General features: G+C 45.1%; 1 protein-coding gene across 7 annotated transcripts in view; it reads right to left on the bottom strand.

The window, feature by feature from the left end:
- The window catches only part of LOC119162170 (uncharacterized), a 515,775-nt gene that overhangs the window by 146,249 nt on the left and 343,086 nt on the right, over window positions 1–26,440 (bottom strand). For 4 of the 7 annotated variants that reach the window (XM_075879320.1, XM_075879321.1, XM_075879322.1 and 1 more), the window contains exons 4-12: window positions 19,296–19,331; window positions 14,191–14,226; window positions 14,065–14,091; window positions 9,980–10,015; window positions 7,739–7,798; window positions 5,055–5,108; window positions 1,038–1,136; window positions 293–337; window positions 128–163 (exon numbers count right to left, since the gene is read on the bottom strand). In XM_075879320.1, the coding sequence (XP_075735435.1) occupies window positions 128–163; window positions 293–337; window positions 1,038–1,136; window positions 5,055–5,108; window positions 7,739–7,798; window positions 9,980–10,015; window positions 14,065–14,091; window positions 14,191–14,226; window positions 19,296–19,331 (429 nt within the window). Of the gene's footprint in view, window positions 1–127; window positions 164–292; window positions 338–1,037; window positions 1,137–5,054; window positions 5,109–7,738; window positions 7,799–9,979; window positions 10,016–14,064; window positions 14,092–14,190; window positions 14,227–16,063; window positions 16,317–19,295; window positions 19,332–26,440 lie in introns of those variants that run through there. The other 3 variants (XM_075879325.1, XM_075879323.1, XM_075879326.1) reach the window with 3 other exon arrangements.

Below are 26,440 nucleotides of genomic sequence, written 5' to 3'. Positions count from 1 at the left end.
GTCCGGATGATGCGGTCAAATATCAGCGACGCGATGCTCACTGATATTGCATGACGGTGGCGGCGGCTGCACGCACGTTAAAAGCATGAAGACCGGCGCGACATTGATTGACTTTTTTTAGTTTCACCTTAGGTCCTGGGAGTCCGTCCTTTCCAACAGGCCCCTGAAACACAAAAGAAACGCGAAGAAAAACAACGGTAGTTGAGTAATTCTACATGAAGGGCTCTCGCGCTACGCACATTTTTTGTATACTTTCGCTTTTTTAATATAACTTGGTTAAAGAGCCACTTACCACGAGACCCGGTGGGCCGCTGGGACCAACTTCACCCTGGGGACCCTGAAACAGCAAACACGTTTTTTTTTTGCCTGTGGCTGCTATATATTATCTGAATTCGTTACCCATTGTTTCAGTTTTTCGCCTCATTTACCGTTTCGTTTTTGTAACTTGACTTAAACAATACAGAACGTTCAATATCTAACACACAGCAAAATATATCAAAGCACTCTCGGTCCTTTGAACCTTCCTTTACAATATTTCTCAAAAAAATGCTATCGCCATTCGGGAGACATTTTCGTGACATTAACTTTGCGTTCAGGCTCATCTCGGTATTGTGAATGTTTTCTACAAGGGCTTCCGTTGAGTTCAACAAAGTCACGTATTCGTATTTTTCACACGGCCGCCACTAAACGATTGATTCACTGTACACTTATCAAGAGGCATAAATACTACCCGCACGAGAGCGGTTACATGGTGCACAAAGGGGACAGACTGCTACGCTCAGGCGCAACTGTAAGACAGCAAAATCATCCTCTTTGCGAAGGCTGCTACCAGGTCGGTGACTCTAGCACTCTCTGTCATACTCTACTTCACAGTTGCCATTATTCGTATTTGATGGCTGATCTTGGCTGGTGGCACTGCAGGATTCTGTATGAAACATTGATCAATGCTGCAGATAATTCGTTTCCAGCACATTCATAATGCTGTCCCGTTGTTCGGCCGAAGTCTTTCTAATGGAATATCGGGAGAAGGTGCACACCACGGGTCCAGGGGGTCCTGTGCCACCATCAAATCCTGGCAATCCCGGTGGTCCAGGGGGTCCAGGGGGGCCTGGAGGACCAGGCTCTCCTTGCGATCCCTGCGTCGGAAGATACACAGTAGGGCTTCCGATACCACGCGGCGCATCTCAACTACACGGGCGTGTGAACAAGTAGAGCTTTACAGAAAAGGTGAACTTTTTTTGAGCATAGAGAGTTTTGGTAAAATTATACAAAGGAAACCCCATAGATTTATAACGCAGCACAGAGCCATACAGCTGATCCCATTCGCGGCCAACAGCATGTAGAAAACAAGAGCACCCTCGGTTATACTTTTTAAATTTTTTTTTATTCACAGGAGCTCGAACAACGAAACACGGGAGGGACGAGAAAATTGTGAGCGACGCGCCACGGCAGTTTTTCTTACTTTTTCATTTCAAAGAAGCTCGTGGCACCCTATATAGCACGCCAGCTTGAGTATTTGATAACTTCCTGTACAATTCGTAGCAGCGTCATCCTGTAGACTCAATGCGTTAGCGCCGATTTCTAATGTACGTTACATTCATGCTTAAAATGTACCACGTCTTTTTTCTTTGTTCTCTCTCAACTTTGAGTCGTCTTCAGCTTCTGCGTCTTCTCTTGTGTGGGCCTGAATAGGCCTACAGTAATAAATAAATAAATAAATAAATAAATAAATAAATAAATAAATAAATAAATAAATAAATAAATAAATAAATAAATAAATAAATAAATAAGCTTTGCGTTGGGGCTCAGTAATTGAAGAAGGCTGAATTTGAACTGTGCTGAGTGAGCTCTTGGCAGTGACAGCTTAGTCCAGTAGAAGTTTTAAAAAATACGGCACAGACTCAATAGGACCTTCATTAAGTTAGGCGGCCACAGCCACTGAGCGGACGCCGGCAGCCATTGCACGTCGCCGGCAGCCTGCGTTCATCTGCGCACATTATTCTAAGTACGTCTATTAATTTGACTTGCGTAGTTTAAGGGAGAACGTAGTGGCGTTAAGTACGAATTTAACTAAATTGTTTTTCAAATAAAAACACATCTCGCTGCATTGCTACTGGTCAAATTTTACGAGACGCGTTATCTGCTTCTTCGTTGGTGGTGATGCTTCTCCAGGCGGGGTAGCTCGGGTTACTAACTTATTTGCCTGGGGAAAGTTTCCCATATGCCAAGCAGTGTTCACGTTACGCTGAGCCACGAAACCAATGTCACGGAGCTTCTTATTGGGGCACGTGCTCTGCCCTTGCGTCGACCAGTACGTGTGGTGTATTCACATGGCATGCAGTACCCAATATATGACCGTTCATCCTTCCTTTTCTTATTGAGCTAATTTGGAAAACATCTCTTTCGGGAAATGGTAGCCACCCGAAAAATACCGCTGGAAGCGTTTTTCTCAGGTCGTAATGGTGAACGCGAAAATAATTTTTTTTTTTTCTGTTCAGAGTTCCCCATTTTCCCAATTCTGCCGTATATTTCTCGGCTACCACTAGTAATGCTACGGCTATTCATTGAGGGGTCAGAATCACTGCAACTCGCGGTAATAAAGTTCATTGTCTGGTACAGCGGAAACCCTCCTCACGGCAGCCACAATCTGCGAGCAAATGACGACCTGGAGGAGCGCGAAGATTAGATAAAGGACTCCCGCGCACGCAATCTCCGAGGATCTGCCGCAGTAGCCCCGCACTCACTTCGGCCGTCGGCGCTAATGGCTTAACGGCGGGAGTAACTTTTCTGGACGCGGTGCCCGGATTTTGAAGGACGTGCGCCGAATGCTGGGCGGGCCTCCCACCGAGCGGCGCATCGCTGCCGAGTGCCTCGATGCGCGCGCCCTGGCGGCGTCCGGCACGACTGCAAAAGATAAGCCCCTCGCGCAGACGATGGTCAACCGTTTTCAGGGGAATCATCGACATGCAGAGCGCGGTGTCGCTCACGACGAGCCGGGCTGCACGGAGGGAACTTCCGCGGTGGCCACTCGCTGTCAGCCGCCTTCCGAGTGACATTTGTTCTGCGCACCCGTCGCCATGCCATACGGAGCGCGGTGCAGCAGAGTCGGCTGGTGACCCCGGACAGGGCGAACTTAAACCGGTACAAGACTCGCTAAAACAAAACTAGAAACGCGCCCTAGACGCCCGGTGACTGGCCGCAGAGTTCAAGTGATGCAGCGCGTGCGGCTTCACGTTGCCATTGTATTCCGACATTTTATTAGTATTTTACGATTGCTTAAGTAGCAGGCGCTGGTGTTGTGCGCTTATGTCATATCGAGCAACACGGAGTTATCTGTGGCCTTTGAACCCCGAAAATGGGCACTATTAAAAGAGCACGCCGTGCCTAAAATATGAAATGTGTCGTAACAGCAGTAATTTTACAAGAACCCATACATAATTTTCTATTCCTTTCGAACTCGTATTCGGGGTGAATTCTAGTGCTTCCTTTCTCACGGGGATCAGCTTGGAGTGAATGACAACACTTGAATAATAGAAAACTAGACGAATCGTTGCGAAATACGGCCTCAATGGAGGCTGTGCTGAGGCAAACCATCCAATCGCCACTGCTTCTTTTCACGAACGTACCCCCGTACGTTGATTAAAAATCGAGTTCGAGGTAGTTATAAGAACATACTTGTAGTAATAGTACAGAGTTGCAAAGGTGAAAACACAGAGCGCGAAATGAGCACTTCATCACGGTGCTTGTTGCACGCTTCGTAAGTTTTAACTTTTTTTTTCAGCGCACCAATATAACCGCAACTTATTATTGCTACAGTAACTCGTCTCTTCGAGTCATAATAGCGAACAAAGAGGAAAAAAAACTGAGATATTGTGTTTCTAAAAGCTGTCAAATGTCAATCAGAATTAGGAAGAGTTTGCCTCAAATTCTAAAACTAAATGTCATATACTCTTTTATGTTATATTTATAGATAATTCTTTCGAATTAAAATGTATCCTTATCTCCGCGAAGAGGAACATGAGAATTTTGCCCTATAATCTAATATAGCAACAAGGTGACACCTACTATTTCAGATGAACACTAACAGATATCAGGTATACATAAGAAATTTTACTTTATAAAAAGTTGATACCTTCGTTTTATATATTATTCGTGAGTTCTACTCTCAATAACGACGGACATATTGTCTTTTTTGAATAATAATTATTCGGGTTTAACGTCCAAAGAACACCATATGATTATCGGAGACGCCGTAGTGGAGGGCTCCGGAAATTACGACCACCTGCGGTTCTTTAACGTGCACGTAAATCTAAGCACACAAGCGTCAAGCAATTTCGCCTCCATCGAAAATTCGGCAGCCGCGACTGGGATTCGATCCCACGACCTGTAGGTGAGCAGCCGAGTGCCTTAGCCCCTAAACCACCACGGCGGGTTTGTCTTTTTTGAAGTGCTTGATAAGGTGAGTATAGCGCACCTCTGGTCGGCAAGTTGGTGCAGGTTGTTCACGTCTCAGCGCTATACAAGCGCACTATAACACCGCCGTCTGTTTCCATGTTCTACTGCGACGAGAACTGGAGTGATAAAGTTGTTTAGTATGCTGAAATCATCGACGTGCTTTCTACTACGGGTCACCTTCAAATATTGTTGGTCCGACATCAATCGCTCTGCACAGCAGTCCAATTGTATGCGCTCGATGAAGCGGAAGGTCCCGGCAATCTAACCGCTCCTCAAAGCATAAAGTCGCGCCAGCGTTAACAATCAACAGGCCCGAGCGAAATGCGCGAGTTTTCACCGTGAGCCTGATGAGCTGTCTTCGTGACTGCTCTTCCGATATTTGAGCGTCATAATTTTTTGCTCACGCTTACCAGACTGACGTGCAGCGTCTTAAAACTTCTTTTGCTTTCGTACTTTATGCTATAAAATATCAGAGACTCAGTCAAAAGAATGAGACGCAATTTGAAAAAAGACATGAAAAAATTGACGGGCATAGATGTTTTTCTGTATTACATTGCAGCTTATATCACCGCGAGAAGGAGTTGCAAATGGATACGTACCTTCATCATAAACACATCGCCTGGAGAGAATGTCACTCCGATGTTTGCTAGTTCCTAAAGAAAAGAAGGTGGGGAGAGACCAAAAGGACAATTACGAACACTGCACACTATGCTTAATCTCCTCGCAGTGAACTGTCTTAGGCAGCTCTCTTAATTGCTACATTCATATTGCGCGGGTGGTTTCAGGAACTCACCTATCTGAAAGCGCTCACGAACGCTGAATACTAAAAATGGTTACTCCTTTATGCTAAGTCACCATGTTTATTGGTTTTGAAAAGCTGCTGAGCATTTACCGTGAATAGTGCAGATGGTTGCATTTAAGTACGCATATACATTGCGCAAAATGGCTAGCTTGAATTTTGATGTTTCTATACCAGATGATGTTTCTATACCAGCAGCTAGGGCATCGTAACCATATAGCATTTTCTATCCACCATATTCTTTTATTTAATTTTTTTCAGGCCACAATGAAAAAGACTAAAGAACTTGGCATTGCATTTTGTAAGCGGAAATGACTAAACTCCTAGCTAATGCAAATGGAAGTTTGTGCTCTGGCTGACCAGTTTGTTGTAAAACCCTGTCATACATGTTTCGCGGCGATTAAAAAAAAATAACAAAGTTGGCTCTCAGCGCGTGTTCACGAACGGCATGCACACACATGTAATTAAAAAAGTGTTAGTCACAGTTTCACATATTACTGAAGGCAGCTTTAGTCCCCATGGCAATCACCGAGACACCAAATTGCGATTAAAGGTTGGCTCTGCCCGCAGGGCTAATAACGAAGCATGGCTAAATACACTGCAGCTAATAGAGAGTGTGAGAAGTGCGAGGCTCGCGTTTGACATTCGGACCTTGGCTTCCCGTCCTTGAAGCTTATTTGTCTAAACAGCGTATATGCTCCACTATAGGTAGCGGCAGGGAAATAACCAAGACAGTAGATTTGGGACGCCACGCTATAAATCTTATAGCCCCGAACTTTGCGTGCGCCAATGCTTAGAATGTAGGAAAGCGAAACAAAGCAGAACGCAGCTGCAGCTTACGATGAAAGCCTTTATTTTTTGCGGTCTCTCCCTTTATGTGGAAGAGAAGGCAATATTGCCGTGAAGTGTGTTTGCCTTACGTTCAGTCGTAAACAAACTACAACTGAGACCTCGCTTAGTATGCAATTGCAGATAAAGCAGAAGAACTTCTGTTAGACTCGCATTAGGCAATCATTTCTTTTGTTGCTTCCAATGAACTCAGAATGACGAGTCTGCGATAACTCGTTCTGGTGCAGTGCTTTGCGAAGTACTGATGTGTAATACGGAGTGCTGACAATAAGACTCAAGATGTCCAGTTTCTAGACATCGATGTATACAATGTAGTATACGATATAATATACGAGATAACGCACTTGATTAGTTCAACTTTTGGCATTATTTTTAGCTTGATGACTTTCGCACTCGTTTATTTCCGCATTATTTTAGCGCAAGTAATCTTACAGTAAGTACGACGTTGTTTGTTCAGTTTTTCATCCCACGAAACTCCCATTTATTCCAAAATTTTGTCTCGATTCAGCCAGCTAAGAGCCACTGAAATTAAAGCCGCGGAATCAAGTTCGTTAAAAAGGGCGCATACTTGTTTCCTCGTCTTCGGAAGTGCTCAGATCACGATAGAGACGGTGACAAAACAAGCTGATATTGTTCGACGTGGCATTGAAACACGCATACACTGAGTTCGGAAAATCTTATTTCACTGGATGCTCTAGACGAGTCGTGATTAGTTTAAACCCTATACGAATTTGCACAGATATATATTAAGAAATCACAGGTCCAGTAACTGCTCACCAAGCGCTTTTATGGGACTAAGTAGCCATGAGTGTGCATAAGTTACGATGATGTTACCATTTCACAACAGAGCCTGCAAGCTTAGGGACAGCCAACCCGGTCAAGAACCCGAAATAGCGAGAGAGAGAGAGAGGGAAAACCTGCATCGCAAGGTGCCACACACATTCGAGGATAACAGGCTAAAGAGCAAACGAAAAATTTTCTTATTCATGTGCGTTTTCTTTTCGAACATAACAGTCATCGTAAATATCTGAATCTGATGTTTGTTACTGAGGGAATTCTTGTAAGCTTAACCCCAAGAAGCGCGAGGAGGTTCGTAAGGCAGACGACTACTGAAAATGCATAGCGTAAGGCTAGAGCAATCTTTCCTACAGGAAACGTGCTTTAGCAGGATAATGCGCCAAAACCGGGAAGGGCAATGTATCTACTGGCGCAGCGGTAGAATTACGGCAGTCACTCTTCCGCTGACACGATGCATGCTTTGACTGCTTAATCCCGTAGTACACCGATGTGCACAAAGATGCGGTGAAGAGAAACGAAACGCCTGCCTGACGCTTCTCGAGGGTAACCAGAGGAAAGGCATGCGTCGCTTGAGAAACGTGCAAACCATGCGTGAGTGCAGACGCTAATTCGCCTCCTCCCTCTCTCCAAAAGCAATGTGAGGGCGAAGAAAGGAGGATCGTGTGTGCAGGAAGAAGGGAAGGACAGACGATCGAAGTTGCAAGGAGCCGAGAGGACAGCCGAGTTAGTCTCCGTCTCGAGCGGTGGCCCCGGAACGGCCGTGCGGGAGTCAAAAGTGAGCAAGGGGTCAAAGTGCACTGGGTTAAACGGGAGCGCGCGCGCAGTGCGCGGACTAACCTTAAAATCGGTGGCGTCAGCGATGCCCCCGTGGGGCATCTTGACTGAACGCTTTACTCCCTGAAACAGCAGTGGGACGTGGCGTCAGAAAGCCACTGGGCCAGCACACGCCTACAGCACCGCGCAAAAGCCCCAGCCACCCTTATACCCCCAGCAGGGCGTTTGAGGTGCCTCGTGGCAAAATGTGCTGCTTGTGGAACTGTCCAACACTTGAAAATGATTGCCGTAAATACTCTTTACATCCATTGGTTATGTGAGTCCGCGTGCCTCACAGCTAGAAGCGGCGCATTTGGTCACGAAGTGTCACCGACAAGGCCCGCTTACATGCAGATAACCTCGCTAGCGTTCAGATGCCGATGCTCTTGGCTGCGGCGCAGGTGTTGCACTGAGCCCAACGTCAATGATTAGGCAGGCTGCACCTCAAGGTGCCTCTGTAAAGTGGAGAAGTTAGATGCGTAGGCCAACCGGACAACATTATAGGTATACCTAGAGCTATTCCGTTCTTATTGCTCTTTTCAGAAGACCGAGAAACTTTGGCGCAGCTAGAAAGGCGTCGAAGTAATTGCTAAAGCAGCAGCAAAGGGAGCGCAAACGAACACCTAGGTGTCTTTCGTGTGCGCTTGCGATTATTGCTCTTACAGGGCTTATCAGCTGTCATTCCACTCAAATCAGATTTGTACGGAACTAAATATTCTTTGCTGAGAATACGCAAAATGTAAATTACACCTTGTGCTTGTAGCAGAAGATATAGGCACTTTGCACCTGGAAGATGACGCTATGACGCTTTCATTTGTCGCGCGCCAGCATCGCCTACTCCTGACACCACAGAAGCGAAGAAAATGGGATGACATTCCGCACGCCGGCGATATACGCCTAATCGTTCGTGTAATTGTTACACTCTGAGCTCTTCGAAGCTCAACTTTAGTGATGTTCACGCTACCTATGTTGACCCAAGCCATGCGGTGCATGAGCGCTGGGAAAACGTCAAGCATTAGAACCTAATTTAGCAAACTGAGGTGTCGCGACAAACTTTACGAATGTAGAAGCAGAGGTGATATAAACTTCAACCTCTCAACAGCAAGTCAGCTAGCTCAGTACAGAACAGAATGTTACATAGGTCACACCTCACCAGTTTGCCTTCTAGGGACCTCTAGCGGATGCGTCCTGACTTTGCACTAAATCTTGGAAAACTTCATCGCCTGTAGAGCCTTCACATCTTTCTCATCGTTTGAACTATAGAGTTTTCTAATATTCACTGGAGAGAACTCTGGCGCTAGTGTCTATGGGAGCTGCAACGCACGGCGCTTCAGCGAGCATGGGAATGATGGGTAGTACACACATTTCTCTAATATTTGTACTTCTGGCCTGCTTTTGCCTCGATGTGTGTTCGTGTGGCTTGGAACTGTTTTCTTATGGAACAAATATTAGCAAATGTACAGCAGTAGCGCCTCACCATCTGATTCTTCTAAACTTATCTTTCCAAATGGGGTCACGAAGTTCAAACAGGATGAATCTTTCTTTCAAAACAAAACCGAAACAGCAATAAACGAAGCCGCAAGTACGGTTCGCCGCCCGCAAGTACAAAGACTAGGCAAATGTGTGTACTACCCATCATTCCCATGGTCGCCGAACGATCGCAGCACCAGAATCCCCTCTAGTTAATTTTAGGAAACTCTATGGTTTGAACGAAGGAAAAACAGGGCACGATTGTGCGCAACAATCGCTGGAGCTGCGCATGCTCTCAATTGCGTGGTGTCATTCTCCGAAGCGGCCGCTACAACGACCGTTTGTTGATGTGTGCCCACGGCTACTCATTCAATGAGCGACGCATAACGGAAGTCATGCTGATTCTTCGCTACGTAAACGGCTGACACGTACACGTGCAATTGGACACGAAAAGCTTGCGCATTTCTTCGGCTCCCTATCGCTTGTCCGAATTTCATGTATGTGTATCAGAGGTTGCCACATGTAGCGAGATTCCCAACAATAATGATAAATATCGGTCAAAAGTGAGTATTCTGATGCCGCAGCCAGAAACCAGCCTCTGAACGCGAGAAAAAACAAGAAAGAAATGCTTTGTCACAACTTCAAAGGCGGCTTTTGATAAAAAAAGAAAGAAAAAATAAGACATATATATACACAGCCACAATCCCCCTGGACGGCGAAAGCAATCAGCCGTAATCGCTCAACAGCCTAAAAAGTAAGTAAAACTTAAAAACAATGAGAGAATGAAACGCTTACCTTCACATTTGAGACAAGGTCGATTCCCGAGTCACCCTAGACGAAACAGATTACAAAGAAATCGATGAAGTCAAAGGCGGCGGGTCACACACAAGGCCCCCACGACGAACATTTGCTTTTTTTGTTGTTCGGGGCCGACATAGAGAAAGCGACGTATGAAAATGAAAGCCCTTGTGCGGTGATGGCATGCACCTTCCTCATGCTCCGTATACGACCGGAGTAGTACTGCCGAAGCGTGCCCGACAAAGGGAGAAAGGTGAATAAACAAAGAAGAAACGATAAAAAAAAAACCGAATCGCGCTTCTCGCTTGCGCAGAAATGCAGCTCTAACACGTGGCGAAGCTCGAGGTCTCCTCGTTGAATTCATTTCACGCTCGTAAAGTTCCGGACCCAAGTGAATGATTTGCTGAGATGGGAGCTCAGTATGCTTTAGTTCAAATGCCCGTAAAAACTTCGTGGCTTCGTGCGACTAAAAATGGGCGCGTGCTCTGCGCCACGGCAGCTCTGAGGCGAGATTTTAAAATAATACCGCAAAAGTTGTATGGCGCCATATATATATATATATATATATATATATATATATATATATATATATATATATATATATATATATATATATATATATCCAGATGTTTATAACATCTGAAATGCAATTTATTTATTTTGACAAGAACTCCGTAGTTTTCGTGTGGGCTGGCGCGCTTGAAAGGCAAGAAGAGGGAAAAGCTCTCCGGAGAGTCCATATGTTTCTGCGCACTGCCTCTGGCACAGCTTGTTGCTGTGACACAAAGCCGCGCAACCATCTGATATTCCATACAGTCTTTGTACAGGACTTTAACCTGCCTCAGCCATTAAAACTTCGTTGTCGCACCCACTATATCTCGACAAACAATAGAAACAATTCGAAGCTCTGCGCAGCTACATTCTGAAGCTCGTTTTTCTCTCCCGCGTGACTGCTTTGCCTCGGCGCGGTGCTTCATGCACAAGGGATGCTGCACCAGGGTCTTTGGATGGGCGATTCGGAAGCAGAATGCATGGGCCACGCCAGTTCTGCAGAGCAGACAACTTCATTAAATTGATCTCAAAAGTGAGCCTCGGTCTGCAGATCAAGTTCGTTCAACTGAAATAGTCGCCATTCAGGAGTTTGAGTTGAAGATTTTTGCATATGCATGGGAAAACCACCGGGGCTCTTATAAATGTTCGTTATTCCAAAACATTCCTACAAGTGAAAGTTCACCGTATTATACTTTTCAGAGGTGGGTGGATGCTGCTGGGGCGATGCTGCTATTATATTCGTACACGCGATTGCATGCTGAGATTAAATTTTCGGTGCCACTGTAGAAAGGCACAGGTTTGGAAACTTTATGCTCGAGAACTGTTCATAAGGGTGGGCTGACCGGTGGATCACTATACAACCAACCAAAAGAATATAGCGGAGGCATCCACTGGAAAAAAAAAGTTTTTTTTTATTGAAAAACACAAGCTTTGTGCATTCAGACCCACATTACTTTGCGTGTGCTCCTTCGAGAACGGTGTGTCGAACATTGCACACGGTGATCACCAAAAAAGCAATCAGAGTGGAGCGCCTGATCGGTAACGGGCAAAAGGAACCGTGCGAGGGGCGTCTTTTTTTTGTCGTTGTATTTTTATCGAGAAACCGCTAGGCCTGCTAAATTCCTTGGAAATCTTGTAGGGTATCCGGTTGCATTTAATAGAGGTTGCGCATTGGATATCAAAAGTTACTTCAGGAGGTTCTTTATAACCAGCGCGATAAAAGAATGAAGCTTGCGATTTTCGTGCAATATTTTATGCGATCTCGCTTACCGTAACATGTCGTTTGTGGGCGTAGTAGAGCAGTAAAAAAGAAAGAAAAAAGCCCCTCAAGTAAAAAAAAAATACGAAACAATTACTGGGGTTCAGACAAAGATACAAGACGCTAGCCGAGATGCGTTAAATCAGAAGTCAGCGTCAAAACCTATAGGCTACTTTACGTCTTGTGTTCAAAGACTAGCTCCGTTCAACTTGCAGCGCTGCGGCTGCTTTCACATAGCTTTTTTCATGGGGGGGGGGGGGGGGGCTATAATTTTTTGGGTCGTGGCTTCTGCTAATCATTCTAACCACATTAGTTTTTATTGCGAACGATTCTGGCATAAGAGGGGTCTTTATAATATATCAGGAAAGAGAAGAGCAGTGCTAGTAGTAACTATACGAAGTGTACAAACCATTGCCCGAGATTTCACGCTTTTTTGTTTTGCACCTCTGAAATCTTATTCTTTTCGTGCTTTTTTTTTTCTTCTTTTTACTGCCACTTTTAAGTCGTCTTCGTTAACGCGCAATACACGCAAACTGCTTGGCATGTTCCTATAGTATACGTGCTACGTTAGACAGTTATTTACAGCGAACTTCTATCATTTAGGCTGTATACAAAAACTGATACTATACTCTAGCTCTACATAAGTGTGACTCTACTATACATCAGTGTGGAAACTCGGCTGTGAGTGTGTGACGCTACGTCTATAGCACGGCAAGCGCAACACGAGTTTTGTTCCGGTGTATGAAGATGGCACAGAAAAAAAAGAAAGAAAAAACAATTTGACGTAATGCGGACGGAACTATATGAAGTTTACAACGAATCAACGTTTCATGGAAGATTCACTTTAATTCGTGTTGACAGAGGTCGATGAACGGCACACAATAATCAAAACAGTCTATTTCTTCATTTTTTAATTACGCGAACCGCACCGCGCTTAGAGATTTACTACAGAATCTGTATCTGAAATGGTGTCAGCGCAGAGATGGACACTTGTTGCGCCTCGACGCACCAACGGTAGAGAGACATGTTTAGTTTGCACGCGAGGGGAACTTGCAACTGCGGAAGCTAGGGCGAGTCCTTTATGGTTATAACATTAAGAGGCCCTGAAACACTTTTTCAAGTAACCATGGAATGAATTAACTGGAAAATCTTATTGCCTCCCGAATGCAACGCCCCAAAAATTTTAAGAATCCGTCCAGTGCGAGTGAAGTTACAAGATTTGTCGCATGCTGCAATTGCATTCTTTCTTCTCTCCTCCCGACGAAAGCGATAAGCTAAGCTGGGAGGGATGGCAGGGGCAAAGAAAAATGTCACGCCCGCCTCGTGACCTTGAGCACTTTTTCTTTTTTTTCTTCGAACGCGCGCCTTTTATAAACAAGTCGCGGCCTCCCGCGGTGATCTCTGTAACGACCGAGCGCGCCACGTTGATTGATTGATATGTGGAGTTTAACGTCCCAAATCCACCATATGATTATGAGAGACGCTGTAGTGGAGGGCTCCGGAAATTTCGACCACCTGGGGTTCTTTAACGTGCACCCAAATCTGAGCACACGGGCCTACAACATTTTCGCCTCCATCGGAAATGCAGCCACCACAGCCGGGATCAGATCCCGCGACCTGCGGGTCATCAGCCGAGTACCTTAGCCACTAGACCACCGCGGCGGGGAGAGCGCGCCATGTTCAAATCAGCAAATGGCTGATGGATGGGCATCCTACGTGGGATTTGCGAGCATCTTCCGTCATTTGTCGAGAGAAGAGAAAGCAATTTTCAGCTGACTTTGATAATTTATCGTGAATTCCAGGCCGCGTGCTGCGCTTTAACATTTGGCTTGCGCGTTCTCGGAAGCCTTTGCTACCGATTGGCAGTGGTTTCTGACCATGCTATAAAGGTGTAGCAGGGCCACTTTAATAGCATTCGCAGCGTGCCCATATCCGGAAAAAAGGAGGGGCGAGAAAGATCTTAAATTAGTTGAAAGTCAAGCGGTACTTTCATTTTTGCCTGTCCAGCACCGGCTATAGGATATCGGCGTGTGACGCAAATGAGGAAAACGAAACAAGACAACTCGTATTGTGGTCTCACGCCAAATATTCAAGGAGCAATTTCAAATTAACGCTGATAAAATTCCTCAAGATGGCACTTTATCATGGCAATTAAGTTCCTCGTCAGCGCCACGATAAATGTGAAAAGCAGAGAAAGGGATCGGTGAACGACAGGCCGGAGCGGCGTTGCCCACCCGAGTGCCATGGCGCCAACGTGCAGGATGCCACGCACCTTTTCTCCTTTGTCCCCTTTTTCACCCTGCAAGAAGAAGAGCACCGCACGGCCGTCAGCGCTCCGTCGCACGTCGTCGCCGTGCAAAGTTCCGAGTCTTTATGACACCGGGTGGGCAGTACTTACGGAATCTCCCTTGGGCCCATCGATTCCTATCGCACCCTGCAAAAAGGGAAAAAAAAAAGAGAGAATGGAGAAGTTGTGTGTGCGGGCCACCGACGCCGTTTCCGGAACTGCTGCTCATGAGGACATGCAGCGTCAACGAAGGGAGGACCTCGGTGTTTTCACCCGTGTGTTTTTACTGCATTTGTTTTCCCTCAAGTTCCCGCAGCGTTCACGCTAACAAAACAACAAACTGACAGACCACTATTGTCATTGGCATATATACGGCAGAGCTGCATGGGAACTACGCGGTGGCCGTGGAGAGCGGACTGGCCATGGCTGCGAACACTAGGGGAAAAGCGAGAAAAAATTAGTAATATAGAAAGCGCCAGACCGCGGGCAGATAGGGAGCTAGACAGGTGGGAGAGAAGTATGGCAGAAGCCTAAGCAAGCCCTGACAAGGGAACGTCAGTGCTCTAACAAAAAAGCTCAACGCCTTCAAGCATTTGAAGTGCGCTCGTGTATATAGCCCGACGTGCCTCGCGCAGGCAAGAATGCAAGAGAAGGGAGCCAACACAATTGTAGAAAATTCGGCTTTGAGACCGCATCAGGTGTGACCGTATTAGACAGGCAGCTTATAGTTACAGTCACTGCGGTACAACGCCAATTGTTCGCACTGTGAGCACGACTAGCCAACGCCCGAAGCGTAGGAACGCTGTACCGATGTAATTCACCACGCGTAATTTTATTGTTCCTGCGCAAGCAATGCTTGACTCATGGGCTATGCAAGTGCTACATGGAGCCCCACTGTCAATGTTCGGTACGGCAGTGTTGCATACAGTTAGCTAGAAAGTTACGGGAGAGAGAGAGGAAGCCTGGGAGTTTACCCAGAAGGCGGTGACCTGTCCCAAGTTCACTGAAATTGGTCGCTAGGGGCACGCAGAAAACAGCAACGCGCAAGCGTCCCCCCCCCCCCCCTCGCTTCACAACCAAAGTGAAATATTTTATTTTACTGTAAATAATCCTTGGCATTTCTGTTAGCACAGTGTATATTATTAGGGTCATCCCAGTGATCCGACATAGCACTGTTTAACGACGACACAAACTGGTGGATGAATTTACCTCGATCTACAGCATCAAGTAGTATAGTAGTACTGCGCGTTGTAGGTAAACTAAATCGAGTTGAAACTGTGTCGGCTTGATGTTCGGGCCGGTCAACGAGACGCACGTACGACGGGGCGTACTCGGATTTTGAAATGGACTTCTAGGCTTTATGTGCTAAGCTGTGTTAGTTTGCGTGCAGCCTGACGGTTGTATGACGCAAGATCCTTTTTAAAAATGTTTCTTGCGCCTGGTTTCGCTAAACACACACACACACACACACACACACACACACACACACACACACACACACACACACACACACACACACACACACACACACACACACAACACACACACACACACACACACACACACACACACACACACACACACACACACACACACACACACACACACACACACACGCACACACACACACACACACACACACACACACACACACACACACACACACACACACACACAGCGCGGTTGCCATAATTTTACTTCCAACGGTTTCAACCGGTCCAATGGTCGAAACCTTTGGAAATAAAATTAAGGCAACCGCTAAGTTGTGTCTCTTCTTTTTCGGTTCGTGTTCTAAAATATTCAATTAGACCTACTTATTTAACTTTTCAAGGAACGAAGATTAGTCAAAAATTTCAATTATAAAGTTGTACATCAGTTTGCAAAACGTCTGATTAGACAGTTTTGAACTTTGCATATGTTAATTATAGTGTTTTCCTGCTAACTACGAATGCCTGCGAAATACAAAAAAAATATCATCACCAACCTCGCTGCGTCCACTGCAGGACAAAGGCCTCTCCCATGTTCCGCCAGTCAACTCCGTCATCTGCTTGCTGCTGCCACTTTATACCCGCAAACTTACTAATGCCATCTGTCCACCGAACTTTCTGTTTCCCCCTAACCAGCTTTCCTTCTCTGGGAATCCAGTCTGTTACCATTAATGGCCACAATAATACAAAAAATACGCCACGTGACAAGCCCACTGGTGCACCTACGAGCGCCGTGTGATTCTGGTGCTCCCTAACGCTTCACGTACGAACGATACGCTTCCGTCGCACCGGTTCATAATAGCGATAAGCAGTCGTTGCGGTTATCGGTTTTGTGGCCGATAGCAAAAAAAAAAATATGTTCATCGCAAAGCCACCACCATTGTTGCGGCCCTGGTGAGACAGCTCAATCGGGCAAACGCAATAGTTGTTCGCACGCGGAACGTGAGGAAGCACTAGAATGACCATGCGCACTGGCGCGCGAGCGGGTTCGTAACGTGGTATTTTTTTGTATTTCATAGACATTTGTAGTTAACTGAGATACACTGTTATATAACAGATATAAAGTCCGAAACTGTCTAATCGGACGTTTCGGAAACGAATCTACAACTTTCTCATTGAAATTTTTATACATCTTCGTTAAAGACATCTAATCTAAGATCTAATCTAATCTAAAGAGATATAATTAAACAATACTTTAGAGCACAAAAAATAGCCTTGCTAACTCCAGGCAATGGTCAGCAACATGCATTTCAACGCGTCGTAATTGCGAAAGTCGACCTATTTTTAAAACTCCGACTAAAGATAGCTGGGGCAACCTGTATATGGTTTCAGTGAGAACAGACACAGGAAACATTTTCATAAAGGTTCTTGCGTCATACATCCGTCATGATGCACGCAAATTAACAAAGCTTAGTCCATGTGACCTTGTAGTCCATTTCAAAATCCGAGTACGCCCCCTTGTGCGCGCCTCTCGTCGACCAGCCGGAACATCAGGCCGACACAGTTTCGACTCAATTTTCTTCTACACCGCGTCTCTCTCGTCAAAAACGCAAGAAGCGAACGAAAAACAAAGTTCGAAACGGCGCAGGAGATTAACTGACCAAAGATGTATACACCACGTTTCGCGCTTTGTCGTCTCAATTGGACGCGTCACCCTCCAGCACTATACTATCTCTAGGAGTTCCTAGGTATAGATAGTGTAATTACGTCGACGCTTCCACGGTGAAATGTAAAAAAATTTGCTCGTATATGAAGTGAGCAACTTCGACGACCGCTGCGGCAATCTCGCTCACCGCAGAGAACGACGCTTCCCTTCAGCCACCTCCCGTGTTTCATTTCGCGGAAAGCGCTGTGTGCTCGCATCGACCAAAGATAATATTCAATAACGAAACGGCCGTCGTAATGAAGACAGAGCCCGACACTCTCATCTTCGACGAACCGCCGGACGTCGCGTAATGGCCTGCGCATGCTCCCGTCTCCGGTCTCTCTCGCTGTTTCGACTCGGCGAACTTGTCCGTGCGGATTTTCTCGAGGGGAATCACTCGACCGTTTTTCCTGAAGACTTAATTAGGGGATCCCGCGCGAAGATAAATGTGGAGCGGCTACAACGGCCGCGAATCTCACTTCGCTGTTCTTTATGCTATACATTCAAAAAGACACTTGCGTACGCGCGTGATACATCCATACAAGAAAAAGGCGTCGGCGACTGCTTACACTACTCGCCGTTATTGTTTTACGAAGTCTGGAGCGGACGAAGCAAGTTTGCATTCAGGGATGTGCTGCCCCGTATGTATGTATACAGTGCTCAGCGATTGGGACGCGACACTCGGACCCGTAATGACGCGTGCCGTTATCTTGCGCCGTGGAGGCGCGCTGAGGAAACGAAGCTGATTAATTGTTGCATGCAGCTCTACAGTGAGAGCCTTGTATTGTAACCTCAATTGACTTAGTAGCGATCAACGCTATCGCTAATAACCGCCGGCTAGCACTGTGTACTGGTACAATGTAGTGTTTATTCGATTGAGTTTCACATGGATACCATTTGTTTCAGTGCGATTGCAGTTTTAATGGGGGACGCACTCAACAGAGGTCTGTCTGGCTGAATTAGAATTCATACGAATAAAATAAACTCTCCAGCCACCTTTATTCGAAAGTTTCCAGTGCTGAAATTATAAACTAAAAACTGATCCAACCTTTTGTTTTGGGACCCTTTTGGTTCCTTCTTCAAGGGTTCAGCCGGCACCGAAGCTATGCGACTTTCCTTAGTGGTCTACCTCTCTCAAATCGTTCTTCTTCCCGCCGTTCTTGTTGCTTTGGTGTTTTTTCCTCTCGTTCCACAGACCATGGTTTACACTAGGTAAACAATTAAGCTGCTAACACACACACACACGCACACACACGCACACACACACACACACACACACACACACACACACACAGATATATATATATATATATATATATATATATATATATATATATATATATATATATATATATATATATATATATATATATATATATATATATATATATATATATATATATATGAGATTTAACAGACAATAATGCCAAGGAAAGTATAGAGAAAGTGGAAGTTATTAGACCGAATTGTAATGTAACTGTGAAGAAAGAAAACATGGTGAAAACGAATAAAGCGTTAGATGCTCTCCCAACTGAGCTACCACGACGGCTATATCCCCCAGCAAATTTATTTGGTATATATGTGAATTAAACGTAGGAGTGTCCGTAAACAGTGCCACTAGTAGTCATGGCGGTGAGTGTGTCACACTCTTTTATGAGCCTGTTTGGCATCACGTAGCGCGTGAACTTATTACGAGCTTGTTACGATATAATACTGAGAGTAATATTTCAATGGGCAAGTTTGTCTTCGTGAAGATAGGTTATAACACAACGGAAGCGTTGTCAACAGGAATAAATAAACGAATAAAATTTCTCAACAGTTCCGGGGGGGGGGGGGGCTCCGTTCGTGAGGCGATGAGTTAAACATTGGGTTTAACTCATCATCCTCTGACACGAAGGAAGGACGCGTCCCGAAACTGTTGGAACATATATTTATCCATGTTGACAACGCCTGTATAAATATAGAGTGAAACAGCTTTGCGATTTCGCTATATACGTGTACAACGGCGAGAATTCAGACGCTCGACGCTGGTGCGTTATGGATCGGCACTTAAGAACAAGGGAGTCAAGATTCCGTCGTCTTACCGGAAATCCGGGTTTTCCTGGAGGCCCCGATGCGCCCTGTATAGAAAGAGGGTCGAGGAAAGAATAAAACAACCAAATCAACAGGCACGCTACAAAATGCTTCGACTGCAGCAGACCAATGCTTTTGCCAGACACCAACACAACACAAACCGTAAAAACTGCGCTTATTGAGTGATATTTCGTTCTTTGAAACTTTTTCGTGGTTTATTTTCATCTACTCAAAGAAAAATGCAGCTGTCATATGTTTGTTTCGACAGTGATGTTTATGGTCGATGCCAAAGCGCACGCAACAATTCGTTCTCCCGGTTTGAAGAACACCTATACAAAATGAATTGGCGGCGCTTGTTTCTGAGGGGACCTCGGAAAGAACACCCACTGAATACAAGAAAAAAAAAAAAAAGGCGCCAATGACCATTAGGGATCTGACGCGCTGCCTTCTCCGGCAAAGTGGATCGCACTGTGGTCGCTGTTGTCAGTACTTTCGCCCCCTTGACAATAGTTAACCAGCCCACGTGCACCCATCACACGCGCTGCACGCCACGCTGCTCGTGAATCAACATGTGTCGGTGGCATTGTGGCTTTACGAAGATTATCAGGCATGGGAAAGCGTTTTCGTTGAGATAATATCACCAAAGGATATCACGGCTGATCGACCAGGTTTACGGAACCCAGCACGTCGTCGAATTCGACGGTGTTTGCGTGAGTGCTATAACATGCGTATCGAACGTGAATGACCATATTTCTACGACGTTAGCATCGGTGTGACTCTCCAGTTTCTGTAATCATGAGGCAAATAAAACGCACCTTTGTAAAGGCAACGGTGTCCGCCTGGTGCCGTCAGCGAATAGCAACAATGCTTTTGCGTGCGTGTGTTTCACTTGAAATTTGAAGCCAAGTTTGTCGCGGGGCTGTAAATTCTATTTGAGCTCCATATGAAAATTCTTCACATTTGCGGCGGCTCTGCTGAGCCACTGGCAGCAGCATCGTAATGCGCAGTGTTCAGTTGTTTCCCTTTAGCCGAGGCCGGACAATAACGACGCCAGTGATGCGTCATGGTTGTTTTTACCGCTCACCTTTGGGAGCGTCATCCCACGGGCAGGATGATTAATAACTGCCCACAACAACTATGAAATATTTCCGGCAGCGCTCATTTTGACACAGAATGATATCGTGTGCAGCGAAATTATTGTCGTCTTGGCTGTTTTATTAATGGTCCCTTTGTCCGCAGTGAACCGTAAAATTCTCACTGTGATCGGGCAGGTTCCCGATTACGCTGGGATTCGTTTCTGGTGATGATGGCGCCTGATATCGCGAAACGTTGGCTTATATTAATGCCACTTCGGTCACTCTCCCAGCTCGTTTGGGTGACCCACTAAAACGGGCTGGCGTATATCGCCTCCGGCACGCAAGAGCATGCAAGGCCAGTGTAAAAGCTCAGCGTAAACACGAAACTTCAGTTTATACAATGAGCTGCAACTGAAAAACTAACGCCACTATTGGAATGAAATACGGGTGGTACTCACGATACAAGAATTGAACTATGGTATGGTCAGTTAACGAGCTTTTCTGCTCTTAGCATTAAAAAATATGGCCTGGATGACTCCTCCAGCCAACGCACACTCTCGAAAAGTAAATGTGTTTATTAGTAGCGCTTTCGGTTTGATAAGCGCACTTACGGTTAAAAAACGCATGGTGATAGCACGTTTCAACGTTGATACTGTTTACGACAAAAATGACAAAAGTAATACAAGATCGTGAAAGTATGACTTGATTCTGCGAACTGCCGTGATCCATGCTCTCCGCCTCACAACACTACAGCCATGGGAATGGTAGAACTTAACGGGCCGATCTTGGCCCTTCGTGTTTTCTAAACTATTCTTACAGTGCACAGTGCAACAATATTACGCGCACGAATTCGTGAACGATGAAGAAGTAGCCGTCATGGTGGGAATAGCGTGATATGAAAGCTTCGAAACCCACGTTCAACGCCCGCGCAAACCTATAAGCAGGTCCCAAGAACCCGCAGATTCGTTCTCACTCCGATAAGTTGGTGGTGATAGAGAGAGAGAAAAATAAATTCCATTTTACTACCAGGCGCACGTTCATCACGCCCAGAGAGGGCTGACTTCCTTATTCTAAGTAGCCATGGCTTGCAGCTGACGCCGAGCCCTGTCCATCAGCCGGAGCTGCTCCTCAGGGCTTGGTGACGTCAGCAACGCCTACCACACGCAGTCCAGATTTTGTTGTACGTTCAGTTCGTCTACGGGTGGGATACTTGTGTTCTTTCGGCATACCGATACCATGTGCTACGGGGTGCCAGTAATCTTATAAGATTGCTGAACCCGTACTATATGGTATTGTCTGCAGCAAAAACTGCAGATAATGCCCTATAGGACATTATCTGCAGTTTTTGCTGAATTTTCCGGGGTACATAGCCTGGTGTGCTGTCTCTTTAGGAAAGAATCAAAGTTTTCTGAGCAAAAGTCTTGTAGACTTGCAGTTGTGGTTCTGAACCTTCCGAACATGCTGGTATGTTTTCTCTCCACAACTGTAAAGGCTTACATTATGAAGAATGATGTCACTGGAGACATATTCAAAAGCAAAAAAAAAATAAAGAAAAGCAGATGAAGAACATTTCTATCTGTTAGCCATATTTCCGAAAAGGCGATATAATGGATAGTTTCTGCAGGTGTCAAGTGTCAATATTGATGAGCTAGTAAAATGAAGAAAAAAGAAAACTAGTTTGTGGTAGATAGGGCATTATATTAATGTAGTGGCGCCTGATAGTCGAGTATGAAATACTGTAAGCGTGGCTGTGGCAGGACTGGCGTGGACGGCTTCGAAACGCCCAGAGGAGAGTTAAACTTCAACAAAAGCATAAAAAAATGCGAGTTCGGCATTCGTACGCCCTCTGAACTCCCACACATGCATCGACATTGTCATTGAATAAAGCGGATTGCTGCTCTCAGAACTTTCAGCAGCCCAGCTTCCTTCTGTGGGTAGAAGAGAGAGGGTTGTAGCGCAATACACCCTTACAACAACAACACTACTACTACTACTACTACTACTACTACTACTACTACTACTACTACTACTACTACTACTACTAATAATAATAATAATAATAATAATAATAATAATAATAATAATATCGAGGTTTTACGTCCCAAATACACGATAAATGATATGATTATGAGAGACGCCGTAGTCCATGGAGCGTTTTAGATGTTTTAACCATCTGGTGTTCTTAGACGTGCACTGACCAGGATAGTACACGCGTGGCCTCTACCATTTCAGTTACATCGAAATGCAACTGACGCAGCTGGGATCGAATTTGCGACCAGCAAATCAGCAGCCGAGTAGCGTAAGCGGGCTGATTCTCCGTGGCGGACAGCCATCACGTGTGAAATACTATTGGTGCGGCTATGAAAGAACTTATGTGGATGGCTTCGGAACGCCCGAACAAGAGTTAAGCTTGAACGTTAGCATAAAAAAAAAACAATGTGAGTTTGGTCCTCGAAAGCACATCACAGACCTACACGTATATACGACAGTAACACATATAGTCATTCATCAAGGCGTGTTGCTTGCAGAACCTTCTGCACCATCTTTCTTCTGCGGCTAGGAAGAGGAAGTGTAGCACAATGCCCTCTTCTCTCGCCACGAAAAGAGGCCTATGTTTAGATGTACAATCGCAGATATTAAGCTGCAGAACGTCTCCTTTGTTGTTCCATGTGGCGAATGGTGTCAGAAGACCAGCGACATCTTGGAGTAACCATCGTGCTCGCGCTCTTAAAAAAACAAGCAGCTGTATTGCACTGAGATAGAGATCTTCTAGCTCTCCCGGTCTCCGTGTGTTTTGTCTCTGCTACAGACTCACGATAAATGTTTAATAGATTAATAATGAGGAGAAAAAATTCTGGAGTTCTGCTTGCCAAAAGTACGATACGATGATTAATCCCGCCGTATACTAGGGAAGTCCAGTTTATTATTGACTCTGAGTTTCCTTCAAATGCGCCTAAATCTACAGAATATAGCGTTTCTGGGCAAGTTGATGTTTGCTAACAAACATCTTATAGCACCGAAGCACGCACGCACGCACGCAAGCACGCACGCACGCGCACACACACACACACACACACACACACACACACACACACACACACACACACACACACACACACACACACAAAGAAATAGAAAAGGACCGGACAGGTGCTAACTCAAACTTTATTTGAGACTAAGAATGGCTCGCATATATGCTATTCCCAAAGCTCAGACGCATCATAGCTATTGACAGGACACAGTATTATACCACAGATTTTAACAAACTGTGTTCCGCGTCACAGCGAAACGGACATTTGACTGGCACATTCAACTTTTTCTGTTTTTTTATGTGGAATGCCTGCAGAAATTCATGCGCCATTTTATGTTTACTTCTGTCCGCTAAAAATGAAGAGACGCCGAGGACTTCATTTCATTAGGATCCTGACATGACAAAGTATCAGCTCACAAGAGCAGTATTTGCAATACGCCGAAAGGTATATACACACAAAGTCCTTCTTTAAATTGTGCGCGTGTTGCCCCAGGCGGCCATTTATGATCATCCCGTTTTAATGGGTCCTGTATATTACTTGCCACAGGTTTGGGGGTAATTTATACACCCCGACTGTCGCATAATGAGTGTAATGGTTGGTGTGCTTGAGCTGGCAGTGGCCATCTTAGTGGTGCCCATGATGCGGGGGCACAGTTGGGTCAGCTTGTTTGGGCGCGGGAAATACAACGCCTATACATCATACGTGTGAGCCATTTTATTTTTCAAATGGTGGCTGATCTTATGTACATAAGGCACGACTGTCGGTCCTTGGCTTCTTTCACTCACTCGCTGAGGCCTATTTTTCCAGCAACCCTTTTTAATATAACGTTGCAGGGAAGCCGCCACAGACGCAATGATCGAATGAGGATAACCTGCTTTTGATATCCAAGCGAATTGGTATTCGAAGCTATCCGGACTCTTGCGCTCACAAGAATTTCTGAGTGAAGATCTTAGGCACAGTGTGACAACGGCCTGCTTCAACAAAGTAAAGTGTGAAGACTCTTAAAGTAAAAGTTCTTTAATTTTTGCTCTCGTTATATGGCGCCAACACGGTCGTTCGGAAATATTCAATTCATATCTACAAAGCGCAGCGTATCTCCAGGGGTGATTTCATAGCTATAAGTGAGGCCTTTACCAGTGACTTTAAAAAGAAACAATTCAAACCTTGACGACTACGAAAAGGTTAGAAAGAAACATAGGGTTCATCACAATAAAAAAAATAATTCACATGAGAGCTCCACATGAGTGAAGAAAGTTAGTGCTTCTATCTACAGGAAAATGCCGCAAAGTGAAGATGATGCGCACCAGCCTCTACCAATGCATTTCTTTGGAACCACTAAACAGTTATCAAAATGACAGATTGGGCGAGCTGGTGATTCGTGATTGCTTGAAATACAAGCGCGTAACGTAGACAAGGACTAACCTCCACATTCTAGAACGTCCCTTCACTCAACGCTTCACTTTCACTTGAGAAAGCCGATGGGAGCGCCTTCTCTAGGCACAGAAAGTCACTGCATACCACCGATAATCTGCTGCGATTTCTGAGTAGCGCAGTGTCATTTTCAGCCGAGCGGTGGCGTAGTGCTCAACTCTGTCAAGTGAAGGGTGAAAGTCGAGTCGAGGAGCATTTGTGAATACGGGGGTAAGACACGGACAAGCACGTATTACCAACTGAGAGCTTAATCTGAAAATCGGGAAGTTCATCCGTCAGTATATATTTGTCACAGCTTTGCGATTAAGCCTTCAGTTGGTACTACGCGCTTGTCTATGTCTTTCAGTCCGTGTCTACGTTACGTGCTCGTATTTCAAATTTGTCAAAAGTGATAAAAGTATGCTTGAGGTATGTATTAATTGATAAAAAAAAACGTTTGGCACTTAAAGCAAGAGCAATTTTAGACTGTACTTCCAAGTTATATGCAATACACTTCATTAGTGAAGAAAACATATCGTCATGCTGGACAAAGTAAAAAGGTGTGTAATGTCAATCGAAAAAGCGTAATAAGTTCTCCGATCCTCCTGAAGAAATCATTACATTAGTGTTACCTACACGGAAGGGATCACAAAGTTTAAGCTGTTTTGAGCACTCAAACTTGAACGTTCTGACAGTCATTCGCCAGGTACTACGCTTATTAAGAATCTCTTTCAATGGAAAATTAGGCTTGTGCGTACTGGAACTGAAAAAAATTACAGGGAACAGTATACACTTTTATCTATCTCTCTCATAGTTGCCAAGATTGTTCCGGTCACGAAGATTTATTAATTAGCTTTTAAAAAAGTGGCTTTGACCAAAGCGGAATGCTTGTAAAAGGATCACTTAATGTATTCTTGGGAAATATAACCAAATTACCCTCTTTATCGGGCCTGTCGGAGGCAAATATTAATACGTTTTGAACAACTAGCCAGACGTTGAAGGGATCACCATTAACTAACAGTATCATTGGTTGTGAATTTTAGCAGGCAGTCCACACTTTCTAAAAGACACCTTTAACGCTGCTCAGAGTTCGTTGTCTCCGTCAATGTTGAATGCTGTCAGTTTGTACGGTGGCATCAGAAGAGCCAACCTGCATTTAGCCCTTCTTTAAAGAGTCCTAGCATATTCTTCGGAAATGAACGCGCCACCCAACACCAGTAAACCAATATTACCAGTGTAACTGGTGTTCCTTATAGGTGTCTCAGTAGCTTGAACAATCCGCATGTCTATTCACCCTTTGTAGTTTCATGGATGGTACACCCTTAATCTTTTGGCTCTCTCGCTGCTATCGAGTAAGGGTGACATGAGAAGCTTACGCCACAGGTTTAGCCAGTCAAATATATATATATATATATATATATGACATCGTAACGATGTTTGCGATCTTCTTGACTAGCTTCGGTGTTTAAACGAGCAAGACGACGGCATCGAGCAACACGGGACAGAAACTGGTCGCAAACGAATGGTGAAGAGTTGACGGGGCTAGAAAAGAATGAAACGTCGAGTGGTGATGTCGGTTGGCGTCCGTATACTAGGAAAAATGGAGAATAGCCTGTGGTTCGTTGAACTGACGTATTA

Source organism: Rhipicephalus microplus, chromosome X, assembly GCF_043290135.1.
Source record: "Rhipicephalus microplus isolate Deutch F79 chromosome X, USDA_Rmic, whole genome shotgun sequence".
In the NCBI taxonomy this organism is placed as follows: Eukaryota; Metazoa; Arthropoda; class Arachnida; order Ixodida; family Ixodidae; genus Rhipicephalus; species Rhipicephalus microplus.
Note: the sequence above shows the minus strand (reverse complement) of the source record. Positions and strands in the feature narration are given on the sequence as shown.